General features: G+C 43.4%; 1 protein-coding gene across 1 annotated transcript in view; it reads left to right on the top strand.

The window, feature by feature from the left end:
* Positions 1-15,593, top strand: part of ZWILCH (zwilch kinetochore protein) — a 39,153-nt gene that overhangs the window by 19,940 nt on the left and 3,620 nt on the right. The window contains exons 10-17 of the mRNA XM_018552822.1: positions 2,112-2,167; positions 5,192-5,297; positions 6,160-6,239; positions 7,679-7,835; positions 10,914-10,942; positions 12,244-12,380; positions 13,233-13,328; positions 15,056-15,174. Of these exons, the coding sequence (XP_018408324.1) occupies positions 2,112-2,167; positions 5,192-5,297; positions 6,160-6,239; positions 7,679-7,835; positions 10,914-10,942; positions 12,244-12,380; positions 13,233-13,328; positions 15,056-15,174 (780 nt within the window). The remainder of the gene's footprint in view (positions 1-2,111; positions 2,168-5,191; positions 5,298-6,159; positions 6,240-7,678; positions 7,836-10,913; positions 10,943-12,243; positions 12,381-13,232; positions 13,329-15,055; positions 15,175-15,593) is intronic.

The following is a 15,593-nucleotide window of genomic DNA, read 5'->3' as shown; positions in this document are numbered from 1 at the left end:
CTCGCCCCGTCGTGATTGGACGGCAGCCGCACACTACGGTCCGCCGCCGGGACACCTTACACCGGCGCCCGCAACTTCCCCACAAGGTCACCGCTGCCGCCCAGAGGCCGTGCCTCGGTGGCCTTGTGGGAAATCCGGGCCTGCACATGTTATGATAACGTTTGCTGCTACTTCTTCTAAGTATGCTGCTGTGTGTGCATTTTCTGAAGTATCAATTGTTTCTGCAAGGAATACATTCCCTTCTTCTGTTGTTATACAAGCACATACAATAGGATCATTGTGGACATTACTCCACCCATCAAGACTTAGGTTAACAATTTTACCTTCTACACTTGTTGCACATTGCATCATTTCTTCATCATATACTTCATCATATACTTTATCCAGCAGTTTCCCTGCAACATCTAATCTACTTGGTGGACTGTATCCTGGTCTCAGTGACTGAATCATATTAACAAAGTGTGGGTTTTCAAGCAGACGGAAAGAAGAGTTTGTTGCATAATTAACTCTTTTTCTAATCTGCTGGTTTTTATCACAAACTTATCTATGGTAGTGGTTCCAGATGGTTTCTTTTTTTTTTTAGATGATATATTGCGGATATGTGTAAATTATGTGACTGATGCACTATCCTGGAGAGGGAACTCTGAAACTGTAGAACAAGAGGATGGCGATTTAGAAAGTGCTGTCAATGCTGTTATTTTATTATTTAAAGCAGTGGTTCTTAACCTGTGTAACCACAGGACCCACATTTGTCCTCGGTCATTAAGTCGCGACCCAAGTCGAACTGCAGTGGAATGCATGGCAGCGTGGGCTATATGTACATTGCTTGTGCAGCTCGCATGTGCGCTTGTAGAGGTGCCAGGAGCAAGAATGTGATGTCACTCCAGTCCAGGCACATCTACAGGACATGTGAGGGAGCTATAAGCAATGCACGCATGGAAGGAGCTCCTTTACGGCCATACCCCCAGCCCACCCCACCTCAAGTCAACACTCGGCGCCGGGCAGCATATTTTGAATGGTTGCTCGGTGTAAGAACGGACACTGCTGCGCTGGGGGGGAGGAGCCGCTCACCTAGAAAAGTGTAAGGCATGCGGCGACGCACTGAAGACGGGGTTGCAACCCACTTTTGGGTCACGACCCACCAGTTGAGAACCAAGGATTTAAACTATGTATGCTTATTGTGAATTTCTCATTGCATTCACACACAGTACAGCCTAAAAATGAATATTTGCATAGTTCAACTCATTATTTCTTTTTTTGGCATCTGTATAAAAATGCAGTAACAATAGCAGATACATATTCTTACTGTAGCATAACAATACCTCACGGCAGTCTAAAAAATATGGTGAAATAAAAACAGTTTACCAACCTGAAGGTCCTGCCTCTTCAAACATGGTCCTTTCATCACAGCACTTCTCATGATGTTGTTTCATTCGGGCCACCAGCCCTTGCATCTCTTTGTTGCATTGCTTGCATTTTGCACGCATACCTGCTTTACCCATAGGTAGAGGAACTTCATTAAAATATTGCCAAACTGGGTCTCTTTTACGGCCTGCTGCCATTGTGCTCCTCAAGGGAGGAATAAAGCACTTCAAGCTATGTGCAGAAAGATCATAAGGTTTATAAGCTCACTTTTATTTTTACTGCTTGCCCTTCCTCCTCACACTTCGAGCCTGATACAGATGCATTTCTCTTCAAACAATCATACAGTTTGTAGTGTACATAGTAAAAAATGGGATAAAGGAATATTCCTGAGCTTTGTTTTATGATTTATCTCATGGTTTCTTTCCACTAAATTTCTGCTATGTTTGCTATGCTACCTCCCAGGCATGTTCTGTTCAGGTACAGAAGATGATGATAATGACAAATGTTAGAATTTATCTTAAAGGACAGCCAGATGCAGAATATAAAATAAGTAGGCATCAGCAAGTAGGCTTTGTGCCCCAACCAACATTTCTGTGTGTAACTAGAAGTACGTCCAATTTTTAGTTGTTTAAGTTTTCATAAAATGTTTTAGAAATTGATTTAAAAATGGTTGTTTGTTTATAATAAAATATTTCTGGGAAATGTCATCTTCTCTAATCTCATAGCTACGATTTTATTCTTTCCAGAATTAAAGAATAAACTGGATGGTGTTCATAATCCCGCTCCTAAAAAAGAAGCCGAGGCGAGTATCCCTGAAATGAATTTCAGTATAGTGTATGCAGGTTGGCTGCTCAGCGTACATTGCTCTGGCAGTGAAGGGGTGTACACTTTGACAAGGGTAATACAAAGCCGTTTTCTTTCTCCTGGCTGCATGCTGATCTAGGTAATACTCCGGAGTAATATTCCAATTATTAAACATGGCAATTACACTGAGTGATGCACATTGCGACTACACAATTCAGCTGCTTTGCTCCAGGGTGCAAAAATAAAAAGGAAACCTAAATAAAAATTGATAGAAAGCCACGAAACAACAAGCAGGCCCGAGGGGAAATAGTTTCTTGTCGAGGTCTATTGCTCGTAGACTGCTGAGGATTTACTCTCGAGGTTTGAAGGGTGTATCCAAACAGCTTCTATAAGATGATTTCCCAGTCATTCTGCTGTGCTCATGTATTATGTATGCACCTTTCTCTCAGCACACATGATGGATGGGGGCACTTAATATCTTTCAGGCATTTTTCATATGTATTGCTCTTAAACAGGTGACTAAGCCATTTAAGTGCTGTGCTGACTACTGTTAACCCTTACCATGCAACGAGCTAAGCTCTCTATTCAGGTCATGCTACTGGAGCATAGCCATCCGTAATTACACATTTATCGCTATGCTCAGCTGTCATACATAATCTGAAGAAAGTAGAAAAACAACCGGCACTGACAGTATTATCACAGTGGTATTTGAGATCAAGCCACATAAACTAAGCACCTGTTAAAAAAGACCCCATAATATCCTCTTTATATAATCAGTATAGGTACTGCTATAGAAAAATGGGTGTTTAAGAAGGGAAAACAGTGTCAGGAAGTCTCTACGGCTGGAGATATTAGGATTATCTTTACAATGAGGACACAACGCACTAATAATCTAATAGATGTTCTAACCTTCATTAAAAAGTAGCAGTTTTCATGTATGGATGGTATGTTGGAATAGCCATATATTGCTCAATACATAAGCAGGTTTGCTCCCTGCTCTTTCTCTTACTAAAATCATACGGTCTAGGTGATTAAAAATTAGGGATGCACCGATACCAGTGCCAATACTTGACATTTTCATGAGAACTACCAGGGTTGCAGTGGTTGCAGCTGTGACCTGGCTCTGGCACTCCACCACTGTCCTGAAATCATTAGTCTGTATTGTTTTAGAAAAACTGTCACATGACAATAAACAAAAATGTATCAGTACTTGTATCTGTGAGTACTTGGGCAAGTATTTGTACTTGCAAAAATGGTATCAGTGCATTCCTATATTTATAAAAACTAAATCGTACATTAAAACAGAGATGCACAAATCACAGGAGCTCCGTGTGCTCCTTACAAATGACAGCTGCCTCCTAACTTTTGAATTGTTCTCTAGTCTAGTCTTGGAGCTGGAAAAGTATCTGTACTTGTACTGAGTACGGTACTTGATATCGTTGCATCCCTATTGAAAATAATAGACTCTGCAGTCTTCAGTGACGTGAAACAGATGCAATACTCCAGGTAGTGAAAGAGCCATGTTATCTTTGCATAGTAACTAGTATGATGGAGCGCCGAGCAGCATTGTTAGTCATTGAAACTTGGATATACTTTTAGTGTGTTTTGGTTGTTTTGTTTTTTTTCAGTTAAAAATATTTGGGTCAGCAATGGTGGCCCCTACTGTTCTCTTGGTACAGATTTCCTTCAAGGTGCAACTGTTAGCACCACAGGACTACAGTTTCATGAGTCCTGTACCTACAGACACAGTCTGTGTGCATGTGGGCATTGGAAATGTAGGTGATGCTGTGGGCATGTGCCAATTGACAAAGATGGAGCAAAGAACTTCTATCTGTGCTGGAACTCACTAGCCTGACATTTTTGAAGAAGTGTTATGGGCAGTGACTACATTGATGACCCACCTAACTGTGAATAAGCACACAACTCTGCAGTCCAAATGTGGGTTTTTTTTTAAAGAAGGTTTTCCAATAAAACTGAAAATCTGTATCGTGTCAGGTCTATGCCTCCAGCACCTTCATGCGGGCATGACTTCAAATTCCATCCTTTAGTAGCATATAAGGCCTATACCCTGGGCATCTTTTTGTAGGCATGGCGGGGGCCTCTCTCTTTCAGTAGTGTAAAAGGCTTTTGTCTTCAGCATCCTTTTGCAGTCATGACTGGGACCTTCATCTTTTAGAAGTGTATAAGGCTTGTGTCTTCAGCATCTTCTTATAGGCACAGCTAGGAACTCCATCCTTTAGTAGTGTATAAGGCCTATGCCTCCAGCATCTTCTTGTACTGTAGGCATAGTTGGGGCTCCATCATTCAATAGCATAGTAACCTATGTCCCCTGCATTTTGTAGGAATGACTGGGATCTCCTTCCTTCAAAAGTGCATAAGGTCTGTGCTTCCAGTATCTTCTTGGAGGCATGGCATTATCCTTCAGTAGTGTAAAAGGTGTATTTTTCTAGCATCTTTTTGAAGGCATAAGCCTTTGCCTCTAAGACCTTGTAGGCATGACATGGACCTCCGCCCTTCAGCAGCATATAATGCTTTTGCCTCCAGCATCTTGTAGGTATGTCTTGGACCTCCATCCTTCACTAGCATATAAGGCCTATGCCTTCAGGATATTTTTCTAGGCATGGGTGAGACCTCCATCCTTCTGTAGCATGAGGCCTATGCCCCCCCTTCTTTTAAGCATGACTGAAATCTCCATCCTTCTGTAGTGTATAAGGTCTGTGTTTCCAGGAACATCTTGCAGGCATGACTGGGACCTTCGTGCTTTTGTTGCTTTCATTTCTTTTGTGACAAGTCTTTCCATTTAGACAAAATGGTTCCTGTACACATTCAGCACACAGACTGACTTTTTTTTCTTTCAGATAAAATCATCTCATTACAGTTCTGTTTCAGTGAAAAGCCTTTGTGCATATATTTATTATGAAATGTAAATGCTTGACTGATGTGTTGCCAGTTACATATGTGTAGTATTACACAAATTATATCATACTGTATGCGTCTTATTTCACCCATTATATTATTATAGAAAGTCAAGAGTGACACAGCAGAAGTAGAGAGTTCCATCCATTCTTTTCTCTCAGAACGTGGAGACCTGGACTTTGCAGAAATGTTGTGGTGCAAGATGAGGAATAGTAGGTGACACCTTTTGATTCTAAAACTGAAATCCAGGCAGGTTGAAATGCATTGTAGTCCAGTTTTGCCTTTGTTCAAAATGTATTTATTTTTTTTGAACTTTTATCCCCACTAACGATATAATTGACAACCTTTTCCTGCAGCCAGCTGTGATTGTAGCTCCATACAGATCCAGGGTACCAAAGATTGCCCATGTCGGCGATAAGGCGAGATAAGTCATCAAGTTATTAATAGCTTAATGTGCAGCCATTTTGCAGAAGTACTTATCTTTGGGCAGGCCAAAAAAGAATGATCTAGATCTGCGGGGTCATGACTGCATTTTAGACACTTAAGAGTGGCTGAGGCCCATGAAGTAGGATCTGAGTGGAGAAAGATGTGCTCCATGATAAACTCTCTACCATCTCCCTGAAAGCATAGTGTATCATTATTAATGGCCATTTTAAAACAAAGAAAATGCTGTTAAATAAGAACTTCAGACAACACTTGTATCAACCCTTGCAGAGAGGCTACTCCTGTACTACAAGGGTTAACTGCTCATTTTTGTCTAGGTGCTAGAAAAAAAAAGGTTATACTCACCTGATCCTCGGAGTCGGCTTGCTCTTAGACCGGTTCCTGGAGCCTTTCTCCCTCTCCGCTGCATTGGTCTAAGGTCCCATAAATCATCATGAGGATGCTGAGGAACATTCCACTGCTGCAGTGCAGAAGTAGAATGGCTTTAGCTGCAGGGTTAATAAAAGTTTTGCCCGGACTACTTTAATTTCGTTGTGACAGTTTGATGCCACTGATCTCTTCGCAACTACTTCCTCTTCCTGCAAATGAATACTAATGAAACTTTTTTTTTTTTTGTATTTGTTATACAAGGCGTCTCCTGTTACCAAGATGTTGTAACCTGCTTTTCTCTGGTCATCCAGGCTATGAGACATGGTGAAGTGCACCCTTGGGTAAGCATATTACACCCGGTACTGTAACTATATACCAATGCTACTACACAATTATGCATTTCAATTTCCATATGAACCCCATTAGTAAGAGTACATTAGTAAATGTAGAAAATTTGCTGACCTGAAATGGTGAGGTAAAGAAAAGAATGCAAAATCATGCCATTGGCTTGTTTGTAGATTTGTAGATTAAATACACACAACCACCTGAAATGCTCATTTGCTTCTCTCTTTAGCTGCTTCATAACTTTATATAGCATGTAGATCATTCCCATCAGTCTTCCCTCAGAGGGAGGGAATCGCTCCTAATGCAATCACACACACACACACTAAGGCCAGTGTTTGGCAAGCGCTAATTAAAGGAGAATTATTGGGAAAGTAAAATGTACTCTTCCCAATAGTGAGCCAGGCGTGTGACACTGCAGCTGTCACATGCTGGCTCTAAAGCTCGAGACCTACGCGATCAAAAACTACTAAACACTCAGCTCACAATCTTCTTCCTGCATAGAGTGGTAACTGTCAGTCACCGCTCCCTGCACGGATTTCCCCCTCCCTCCTCTGTTCCTCCAGCGCTCATTGGAGGACAGACAGGGGAGGGGGCAGCCACAGCTGGCTCTAGAGAGCCAGTTGTCCGGCAGCAGGGTGGTTCCTGATAATATTGTCAGGATCTTTCCCGGCTGCAGTGCATATATATATATATGCTGACTTTGGGTCACAGGAGCACATTAGTAAATATACTCATGTGACCCAAAAGAGAACAAATGTCCAAAAAAAGGTTTGCCTATAGTTTTTTTGTGTCTGTGCACCATTGTGGAGATTTTCCGTTCCTTCCCTGTGACACAAATGGAAGTGAAAAGACATAATCTTCAAAGTGAGGGGAATTTCCCCTCTAAAGGCTCATGTAGACATGCCTTGTTTTATGTGTTTGCTTGCATTTGAAGTGTGCTTTAATAGCAGGTCTGAATATTTCTCTTCACATAAATTGTTTCGTATAAATAACTGTTCGGAAGCTGTGTTCGACTCCAGGTCAAATGCAACTCCTGGACCCAAACACATGCATTTGATAAGTACTGTAATTGATTGCAAAGTGCAGAATTTTCTAAGCAAGCCTTTAGACATTTGTCACCTTAATACGCGCTATTGGAAGTTGTCAACTCACCACCTGTTTCAGTGACAGCTGTAACATTTTGGACTTTCCATCCCTTTCTGTCCAGGTTACTGTGGTTACCAGGATAAATAGAAGGGGCTTGAATCAAAACCTGACGCAGTTTGCAACCCCCCTACCCTTCCGCAAGGGTTTGGCTAGAGATGCATTTAAATCTTGCACTGGGTGTGTGTTAGTTTGCAAACTTTTCCTGGAAGATTCCTGGAAACAGAGTTATCAGGTAATCAACTCATGTTTTCCAGTTGTCAATGTAATTTTTTGCAACTGCCATTCACAGATCCATCGTGGGAGCAGCAGTACCCTGAGCCAACTAATACAACAATCGTACCACGGAAAGATGGAAAGTATCCCTCTTTCAGGCCTTACTCCTATCCGCATGCTGCTTGAGATTGGCCTAGACAAGATGAAGAAAGATTATATGAACGCCTTTATAGGTTAGCAGCCAAAGCACCTTATCTGTGTAATTGTGTATGAGGAATGGTGCATGTCATTAAAAATGATTCATCCATCTAAAAGTATTTACCACTTCAAAATGCCTTTAGCAAATCAATTTGAAGTACCTGTTTGAAAACTATATGCCAGAATTCTGTCTTTGTCAAACATATCCAATTGGAACAGCTGTCATCACTACACAAGTCAGCTAATGAAATGCACCTACCTGCTTGCTTTGTATGTTTGTTTCTCTTGCATTCATTGAAGGACACAGCTGGATCCTTAGGATCTTTACCATATGGGTTTTATATCTCTACCTGCAGGAATAGAACGCTAGGCAAAACCCAAAGAAACAGCCCAGGGGCAGGGCCTGCTGTTGGCCAAACCCCCCTGACTCCAACAATGAACCCAGGTGTTTGCCTATCGTTCAGCCTCTGGAGAAACTGCTCAAACTCCAGTCACACGTTTGTCAGTTGTGCGATTTAGGAAAGGTTCTTCTCTCTTAGCACTGCCATGAGCACTGGGTCTGATGGTGGACTCGTTCGAGCCCTTAGACAGGGTTTTACACCTGTCTCATCAGGCTAAGACTTCCCTGATGTGGTGGCTACAGTCTCCGATGTTACGGTCTTGGAAGTCTTTTCTCCCTCTACGATGGAAGATATTCATGGCAGATGCCAGTCTGTCCAGCTGGTGAGGAGCTCCAAGTCTTCTTTCGGCCCACGGACTGTGGACCGAGGAGGAATCCAGGTTGTTCATCAATGTCCTGGAGCTGTGAGCGATCTTCCTGTGTATCAACGCTGGACAGGTCTTGTAAGACATCCAGTCAGTCCTTTTGGACAACACCACGGCCGTAGTGTACATCAATCATCAAGGCGGCATGAAGAGCTCTGTGGCGGCGCGGGACGTGACTCAAATCCTGTCTTGGCCAGAAAATCACGTTCTGGCTCTGTTCGTCGTTGACATTCCAGTGGTGGAAAATTGGTAGGCGGATTATCTGAGCTGTCAGGCTCTGGACCAGGAGGTGTCTTGTCAGATCTGTCTTCGTTGGGGCGAGCCAGGCATAGATCTCTTAGCTTTCATGCTCAATCGGAAGGTTCCGAGGTTCGCTGCATTTCCTCCCCACAAGCTGCTCCCCCGCCTGTTGCAGAGGATAGAAATAGAAGGTATCCCTGTGATACTGGTGGCTCCGGACTGGCCCCGTCGAGCCTGGTATGCAGAGGCGGTTTGTTTTCCATTGCAACTGGATCTTCTTTTGCAGGGTCTGAACTTCCACCCTGCTTTGCAGTCGTTGGCTTTGATGGCATGGCTGTTGAAACCCAGGTACTGAAGGATAGGGGTCGTTCCTCTGCAGTGATTTCCACTATGCTACAGGCTTGTAAGTCTAGTTCTCGTTCTGTTTTACTATCGTACACAGATAAATTACTTTGCCTGGTGTGAGGCTAATGCCTTTCTCCTGCGTCGTTTCTAGGGTTTTATAATTCCTTCGATAGGGGGTGGATCATCATATGCCGTTGAGCACTGTCAAAGGTCAGGTATCTGCCTTGGCAGTTCTTTTTCAGCGTCCTATGGTTCATCCAGGGTGTCGCTCATCTGGTTCTTCCTTTGAAGCCGCCTTTGCCACCATGGGATCTGAACTTGGTTCTGTCTGCCTTGCAGAAGCCTCCTTTTGAGAATATTCAGGACATTCCCTTGCTGACTTTGTCTAAGAAGTTTGCCTTTTTGGTGGCTATCACATCGTCACAACATGTGTCCGAGTTGGCATAGTTGTCTTGTAAACAACCTTTTCTTGTGCTCCATCGAGATAAAGTAGTGCTTCGGCCTCGGACGCCTTTCCTGTCTAAGGTGGTTTCCTCCATTCATTTGAAAGAGGACATTGTTTTGCCATCTTTATGTCCCAAACCATCTCATCCTTAGGAGGTGGCCATTCATTCCTTGGATGTGATCACGGCTATTAGGGTCTACCTGGGGGCTTCGTCCCCCTTTTGGAAGATGGTTTCTTTGTTTGTCATCCTAGATGGTTCTAGGAAAGGACAGGCGGCCTCGTCGGCCACTATATCCAGGTGAATTTGTCATACTGGATTCAGGTGTATGTCCTTAAGGGTTGAGAGCCTCCATTTCTGGTCACTGCCCATTCTACTCGGGCAGGGATGGCCAAACTCCGGCCCTCCAGCTCTGATAAAACTACAAATCCCATGAAGCATCTCTCTCCGGGAGTCGTGGCTGTGAGAATCTTGCAAAGCCTCATGGAATTCGTAGTTCCACCACAGCTGGAGGGCCGCAGTTTGGCCAATCCCTGTACTAGGGCTTTGAGTGTTTCCTGGGCTTTTCATCACCAGGCTTCTGTTGTCAAAGTTTGTAAGGCAGCTACGTGGTCTTCTGTTCATGCCTTCTCTAAGTTTCTTATACGGTGGATGTTGCGGCATCTGCAGATGCGAGTTTTGGCTGCTCGGTCTTGCAGGCGGAGGTGTGAACGTCTTTTTGACTGGGTGCGTTATAGTTTGTTGTTCTGTTTTCCTTTGCCCACCCTCTATTGCACTGCTTTGGCACATCCCATATGATGAAGATCCTAAGGATCCAGCTGTTTCCTTCAATGAATGGAAGAGAAAATTAAGATTTTTTTACTCACCGTAAAATCCTTTTCTCTGCGTTCATTGAATGACACAGCCGGATACATAGGATCTTCACCATACAGGTTTTATATCTCTACCTGCAGGAGTAGAACCCTAGGCAAAAGACCCAAGAAACAGCCCAAGGGCGGTCCCTGCTGGTGGCTAAACCCCCCTGACTGCAACAATGAACCCAGTTATTAGCAAGCAGAAACAAAAAAAGGTTACACGGTAAAATCATGAGGGTGGGTGCTGTGTCCTTCAATGAATGGAGAAAAAGGATTTTACAGTGAGTCCAAAAATCCTATTTTTACGTTTGTTGACAAGGGGACCGTAGTTTTTCCTCTGTTCAATACAATGGCTTTAACATCAGTAGGTTTCGCTGCCTTAATCCTAGAAGCAACCGTGGATTGCATATGCACTTCTCACTAAAGTCATTTATTTCATAATCCTAACAAGATTTCTCTTCAACAGGTCGAGAACTTGCAACTTTTAATTACTTGGTAAGTTAAATCGTATCACTTGCCCCTCCCTCTTTGATTGTAAGCTCTCACGGCCAGGACCCTCCTTACCATCTTGTCTTGAATTGTATTGTAATGTCTTTCCTATATTGAGAAGTGCTGCCCAAAATGTAAATAATAATAAATGGTAAATCTGATCTTATTGTAAGCCTTGAGGAAAGTAAAATAATGTTCTGTTAAGCCATGTTTACTAAATTCAGTGATTTTGTGAAGGCCAGGACTTCAAAGGCATTCTGCAGAGACACTTCTGCAACTGTTCTTGTTTTTTGTGTGTGTTTGTCAAGTAAAGAAAGAGGAGCTGTGTGCAGTCATGCAGTGATAACGCATACCAAGATGTGTTAAATGTGCGCATTAGGATATGTGAAAAGACTAAGGACCCAAGTCATGATTGTGCATTTAGGCAAGCCATTCATTGTGAATAAGCTGACAGCGCAGATTAACACACAAAAAAAGTGACACAAACCTTTTATTTAATGCAGTGCACAGTGTGTTGTAAGGTGCTGCAGCACAGGTATGTTTGCCGCTAATGTAGGAGTGCGTTGGGGTACCATTCATAATTATTTGCAGTAACAGGCATCTGTGTGAAAGGCCCTTACATGCCCATGGAAGTGAGCCAAGCCTTAAAGGAGAACTATGAGGTGAGTGCTTTTCACTCCCCTCATAGTTCTAGCCGACCTGTGACAATGAGACTGTCACAGGTCGGCTCAGTAGATCGGGAAGTGAGCGAACACATACCAGCGTTCGCTCACCTCTCGATCCTGTCACGGCTCTCTGCCGTGACAGGGGAGGGGCTGGATTCCTCCCTCCCTGATCTGCCAGCGCTGACTGGCAGAACGGACAGGGGAGGGAGCCGGTACAGCTGGCTTTGCCTCTAGATAGGCAGAGCCAGCTGTCAGTCACGCAGCGGGGCGGATCCAGACATAATTGTCGGGATCCGCTTCAGCTGCGGCATCTTAGTATACCGCGAGCAGGTGCTCGCGGTATACTGCGGCGTCCCAGTATACCGCGAGCTGCAGCTCGCGGTATACTGAGCCTAGGGTGACGGGATGATGCTAATTTGTGTCCTCCCGTTACCCTAAGGAGAACTATGGGGAAAAGCCTTAACCCCATAGTTCTCCTTTAAGGAGTCTTAACTTGAAAGCTTCACTTTTTAAGCTTCACTAAAAGAGCGACTCTTTTATATAGTTTTACATGTGATTTGACCTAAAGGTGGCACCGACTTAATGCTGCTGAGGGTTGTAGATGTCCAATGTAGTTACCTGCACTCCTGTTGTGTTCCTTAGGATTACTTCATCAGCACATCCGTGGATCTGCAGGAGCAGGTGCATCGTGTTAAGAAACTGCATCATATGATGGAAGTGGTAGCTCATTGCAATGCTTTCCTCAGCCTGGAGCATGAGAATCTCTTTCCACTCACACAGTGAGTAATTAAAGACACTGATCCTAACTAAGTACTCACAACATTATTATAAAATGAATGGGAAATTTATTGTAATATTGCTAGATCAGAAGTCTAGACTAGTTCAATAAAATGTGCAAGGTCTACTTCACTTCCTGTTCATTCATGATTGAGGATCTAGTAAACATACTAGTAGTAAACGTACTATGGCCCCCTATGTGATAGCAATAAAGTCAAGTGTTTACATTTTTTTTAAAGTCACATATTAAAAAAAGAAATGTAAAGCCCCCACGTATATGCACATACAAACACAAGCACGCGTCGGGTGCGCCAACATGTGACAATAACTATTGTGCCATGATTGCGACATGTTACATATCGCCACGAACATCAGAGGGAGAGCAATAATTGTAGGGCCATCAATCACTGTTGACACTAAATTGATAAGCGGTAAAAGCTTTTAAAGCATCGCACATGGACAATTTTGGGTGTGATATTTTTTTTGCGATTTTAAGGCTTGACATGTTTTGTGTCTGTTTAATGGCCTGGACAGGAAGGGGGGTTTTACACCCCAGACTTCAAGTGGTTAGGAAACGCCTGTTAGAACAGTGCCATCACTGCCCACACATCTCTCATCCACAGCAACATTATATTTCCATACTGTGAAAGGGGTGGAGCATGTTTTTCTGAATGCCTCCCACAAAACACGGTCTGTATTATTACTATTTGAACAGGTAAAAAATGAACATGGCGGTGACTTTTCCAAGTGCATTATAGGGCATTTTTTAGATGGCTGCAGTTCATTTATGGGATATTTCACTTCTGTTAGTTTCCCCAAACAGACAATAAGTTCATTTGTTTCCTCCTGCACAGAATCTGTCTCAAGCATTACAAGGAGAACCCCTGGAATGAGCAGCATGTGTTTAAGCTCCCAATCAGACCAACCATTATCAGCAGTTTCTACCAGAAGTAAGTCTGAATGTTCAAGTTATTTATTTTCCAGTCACGCTTTTACATCTGCAAGTTTATTTTCTACTGATGGATTACAAGACTTTAGATCCAGATTGCATTCATCCTATATTGCCATTTGTGTATACGGTGGCATCTATGAATGGATATCACTGGGCTCTCCAGAAATACAAATGGTCTATTTTCTAAGGACTGATTATTAAAACCTACTACAGCCACTGGCTGTGCTATCCATTCCACAGTCGCAGAGGGACAGAATTACTATGCCCTGTATTATTATGGGTCTCAGGCCAGTCCTATTATGGTTGTTATAGGAGAAAATGACAAGATGCTATACCCCCCTTGTAATTCGTGCTCCAATGGGTTACTTCGTCTTTGTAATGAATGCTGGCAAACACATGGCGGCTTCTCTAAAAACTGTATACCCCTAAAATATAGTGTGTGATATGCAAGGTTTATCCACATGCATAGAGACCAGAGATATTGGCAAGAACATCCACCATAGAACAAAAAAAACTTGTCTCTGATGGGTGTATTTACAGATTGTGACAGGAGAGCTCAAACAACCCCAGGCACAGTGACAACAATCTTGTTAATAGGTTTTCCTTATTTTGTTAATGACCTTGTGTTTCCCTTAAGCTGAACTCCAGGCAGACACCGAAAACATGAATTATTGTCATTGGTAACCCAGTTGTATTGTTTAACTGCAGCTGAAATAAAAGCCAGGTTACCAACCTGACTGTGCTGTCTGGAAGGGCTGTGTAAGTCTCAGGACTGGCTGGACAAAAATACAAACCCTAGGCAGGTAAAACAGCTCCTATATACTGTATGCAGGCATAAAGGTCCCACACACTAAAGGCCGTGACACACTGCACGCGAAGCCGTGCAGAGCGAAGCAAAGCTCTCCGGCACGGAGCTTCGCGTGCAGTGGGTGAACTGAGTGCAGGCACATGATTGACTGCCCCTTCAGCCAATCGGCTCGTCCGTAACAACCAGCCAGACGTCGCATCCCGTCGCGCCGGTTTATACGCGCGAGCCGATTGGCTGAAGTTGAAATTGTTCATCTCGGCACGCTTAGCTCCGCGAGCTCTCGCCAGCTGGGGTGCCGAGAAGAAAATGACATGACACACTACTCGCAAAGGTAACGCGCCACCGCTTCACGTGCAGTGTGTCACGGCCTTTATGCAGCTATCATTAAATGTAATTGACCTGATATCAGCCTCTTGCAATACTCTATACAGGAGCACTCAGACTGGGAAAGGGAGGAGGGGGCACTGGGTTCCAGTCAGGCGTGCTGCATGCAAATGCGGTGACAGGGAACAGGTTGATGGGAGAGAACAGAGTGAGTAGGGAGAAGACCGCGTTGGTCTGCTGCTGCTTGTTTACTGCTCAGTCAGCAGGCTGCAGGTGGAGAATGGACATCACTTCCTGAATCATAAGTGGTGTCGGCCAACCTGGCTGTGCTGTGTAAATCAGAACTGGATGGAGATAAATACAAATCTATCGGTGGGTAAAACGGCTCCTTTATATGCATTTCATCTTTGTATTTAGTACTTTGCATGGAGTCCCAGTTTTAAATTGAGTTCTCTGTCATGCTGTTGCAATGTGTGTTAGATAATGTCACTAGGATTTGAATGTTATTTCTCTCTGCATTCTGCTGTAACTTGTTGGGGGTCCATTATGGTCTTTTGATATTTATGTTTCATATATTCATTATTTCCCTGCAGTTCACACCCTCAGACATGGAGACTGGAGATCATCAGTGGACATGGACAAAAGGAAGTAAAAACCTCATGGCAACTTAGTTACAGACCTCCTGTAGACCATTTGTCTGGTGATGTTCCAGGTATTAAACTAACATACTACATAATTCAGTGTGTACATGTACTTACATAGGAGCAGCAAGCAAGCGGCGGAAAGGAAAATTGGGTTCATCATCTCCTCAGCCTATACTACACATACCTCCTAAGGGTACATTTGCTTAACAACCAGTTTACAATTAAACCAGCTTCAAAGCAGGATATTGGTGAAAACGTTTTATATAATTAGTTTGGGTAGCTGAGAATTTGCACTAGGTACCAGGACTGCATATCTTCACAACGATGTTCTTGCTCCATTCATGATTTGGTTCCTGATCAGAACAGAACTGTCGGTGATATCCAGGATTGAGAGTCAATTATAATGCAAGATTGTGGGTGGGAAGGGGTTAATGGAAACGTGCAGGCTGTCATTGCTGACCTCCTTAAAATGTTAGCTTGCTTGGCT

This window comes from Nanorana parkeri, unplaced genomic scaffold (genome assembly GCF_000935625.1).
Source record: "Nanorana parkeri isolate BGI_ZX_2015 unplaced genomic scaffold, ASM93562v1 scaffold98, whole genome shotgun sequence".
NCBI lineage: Eukaryota > Metazoa > Chordata > Amphibia > Anura > Dicroglossidae > Nanorana > Nanorana parkeri.
This window is presented reverse-complemented; position numbering and strand designations above follow the sequence as displayed.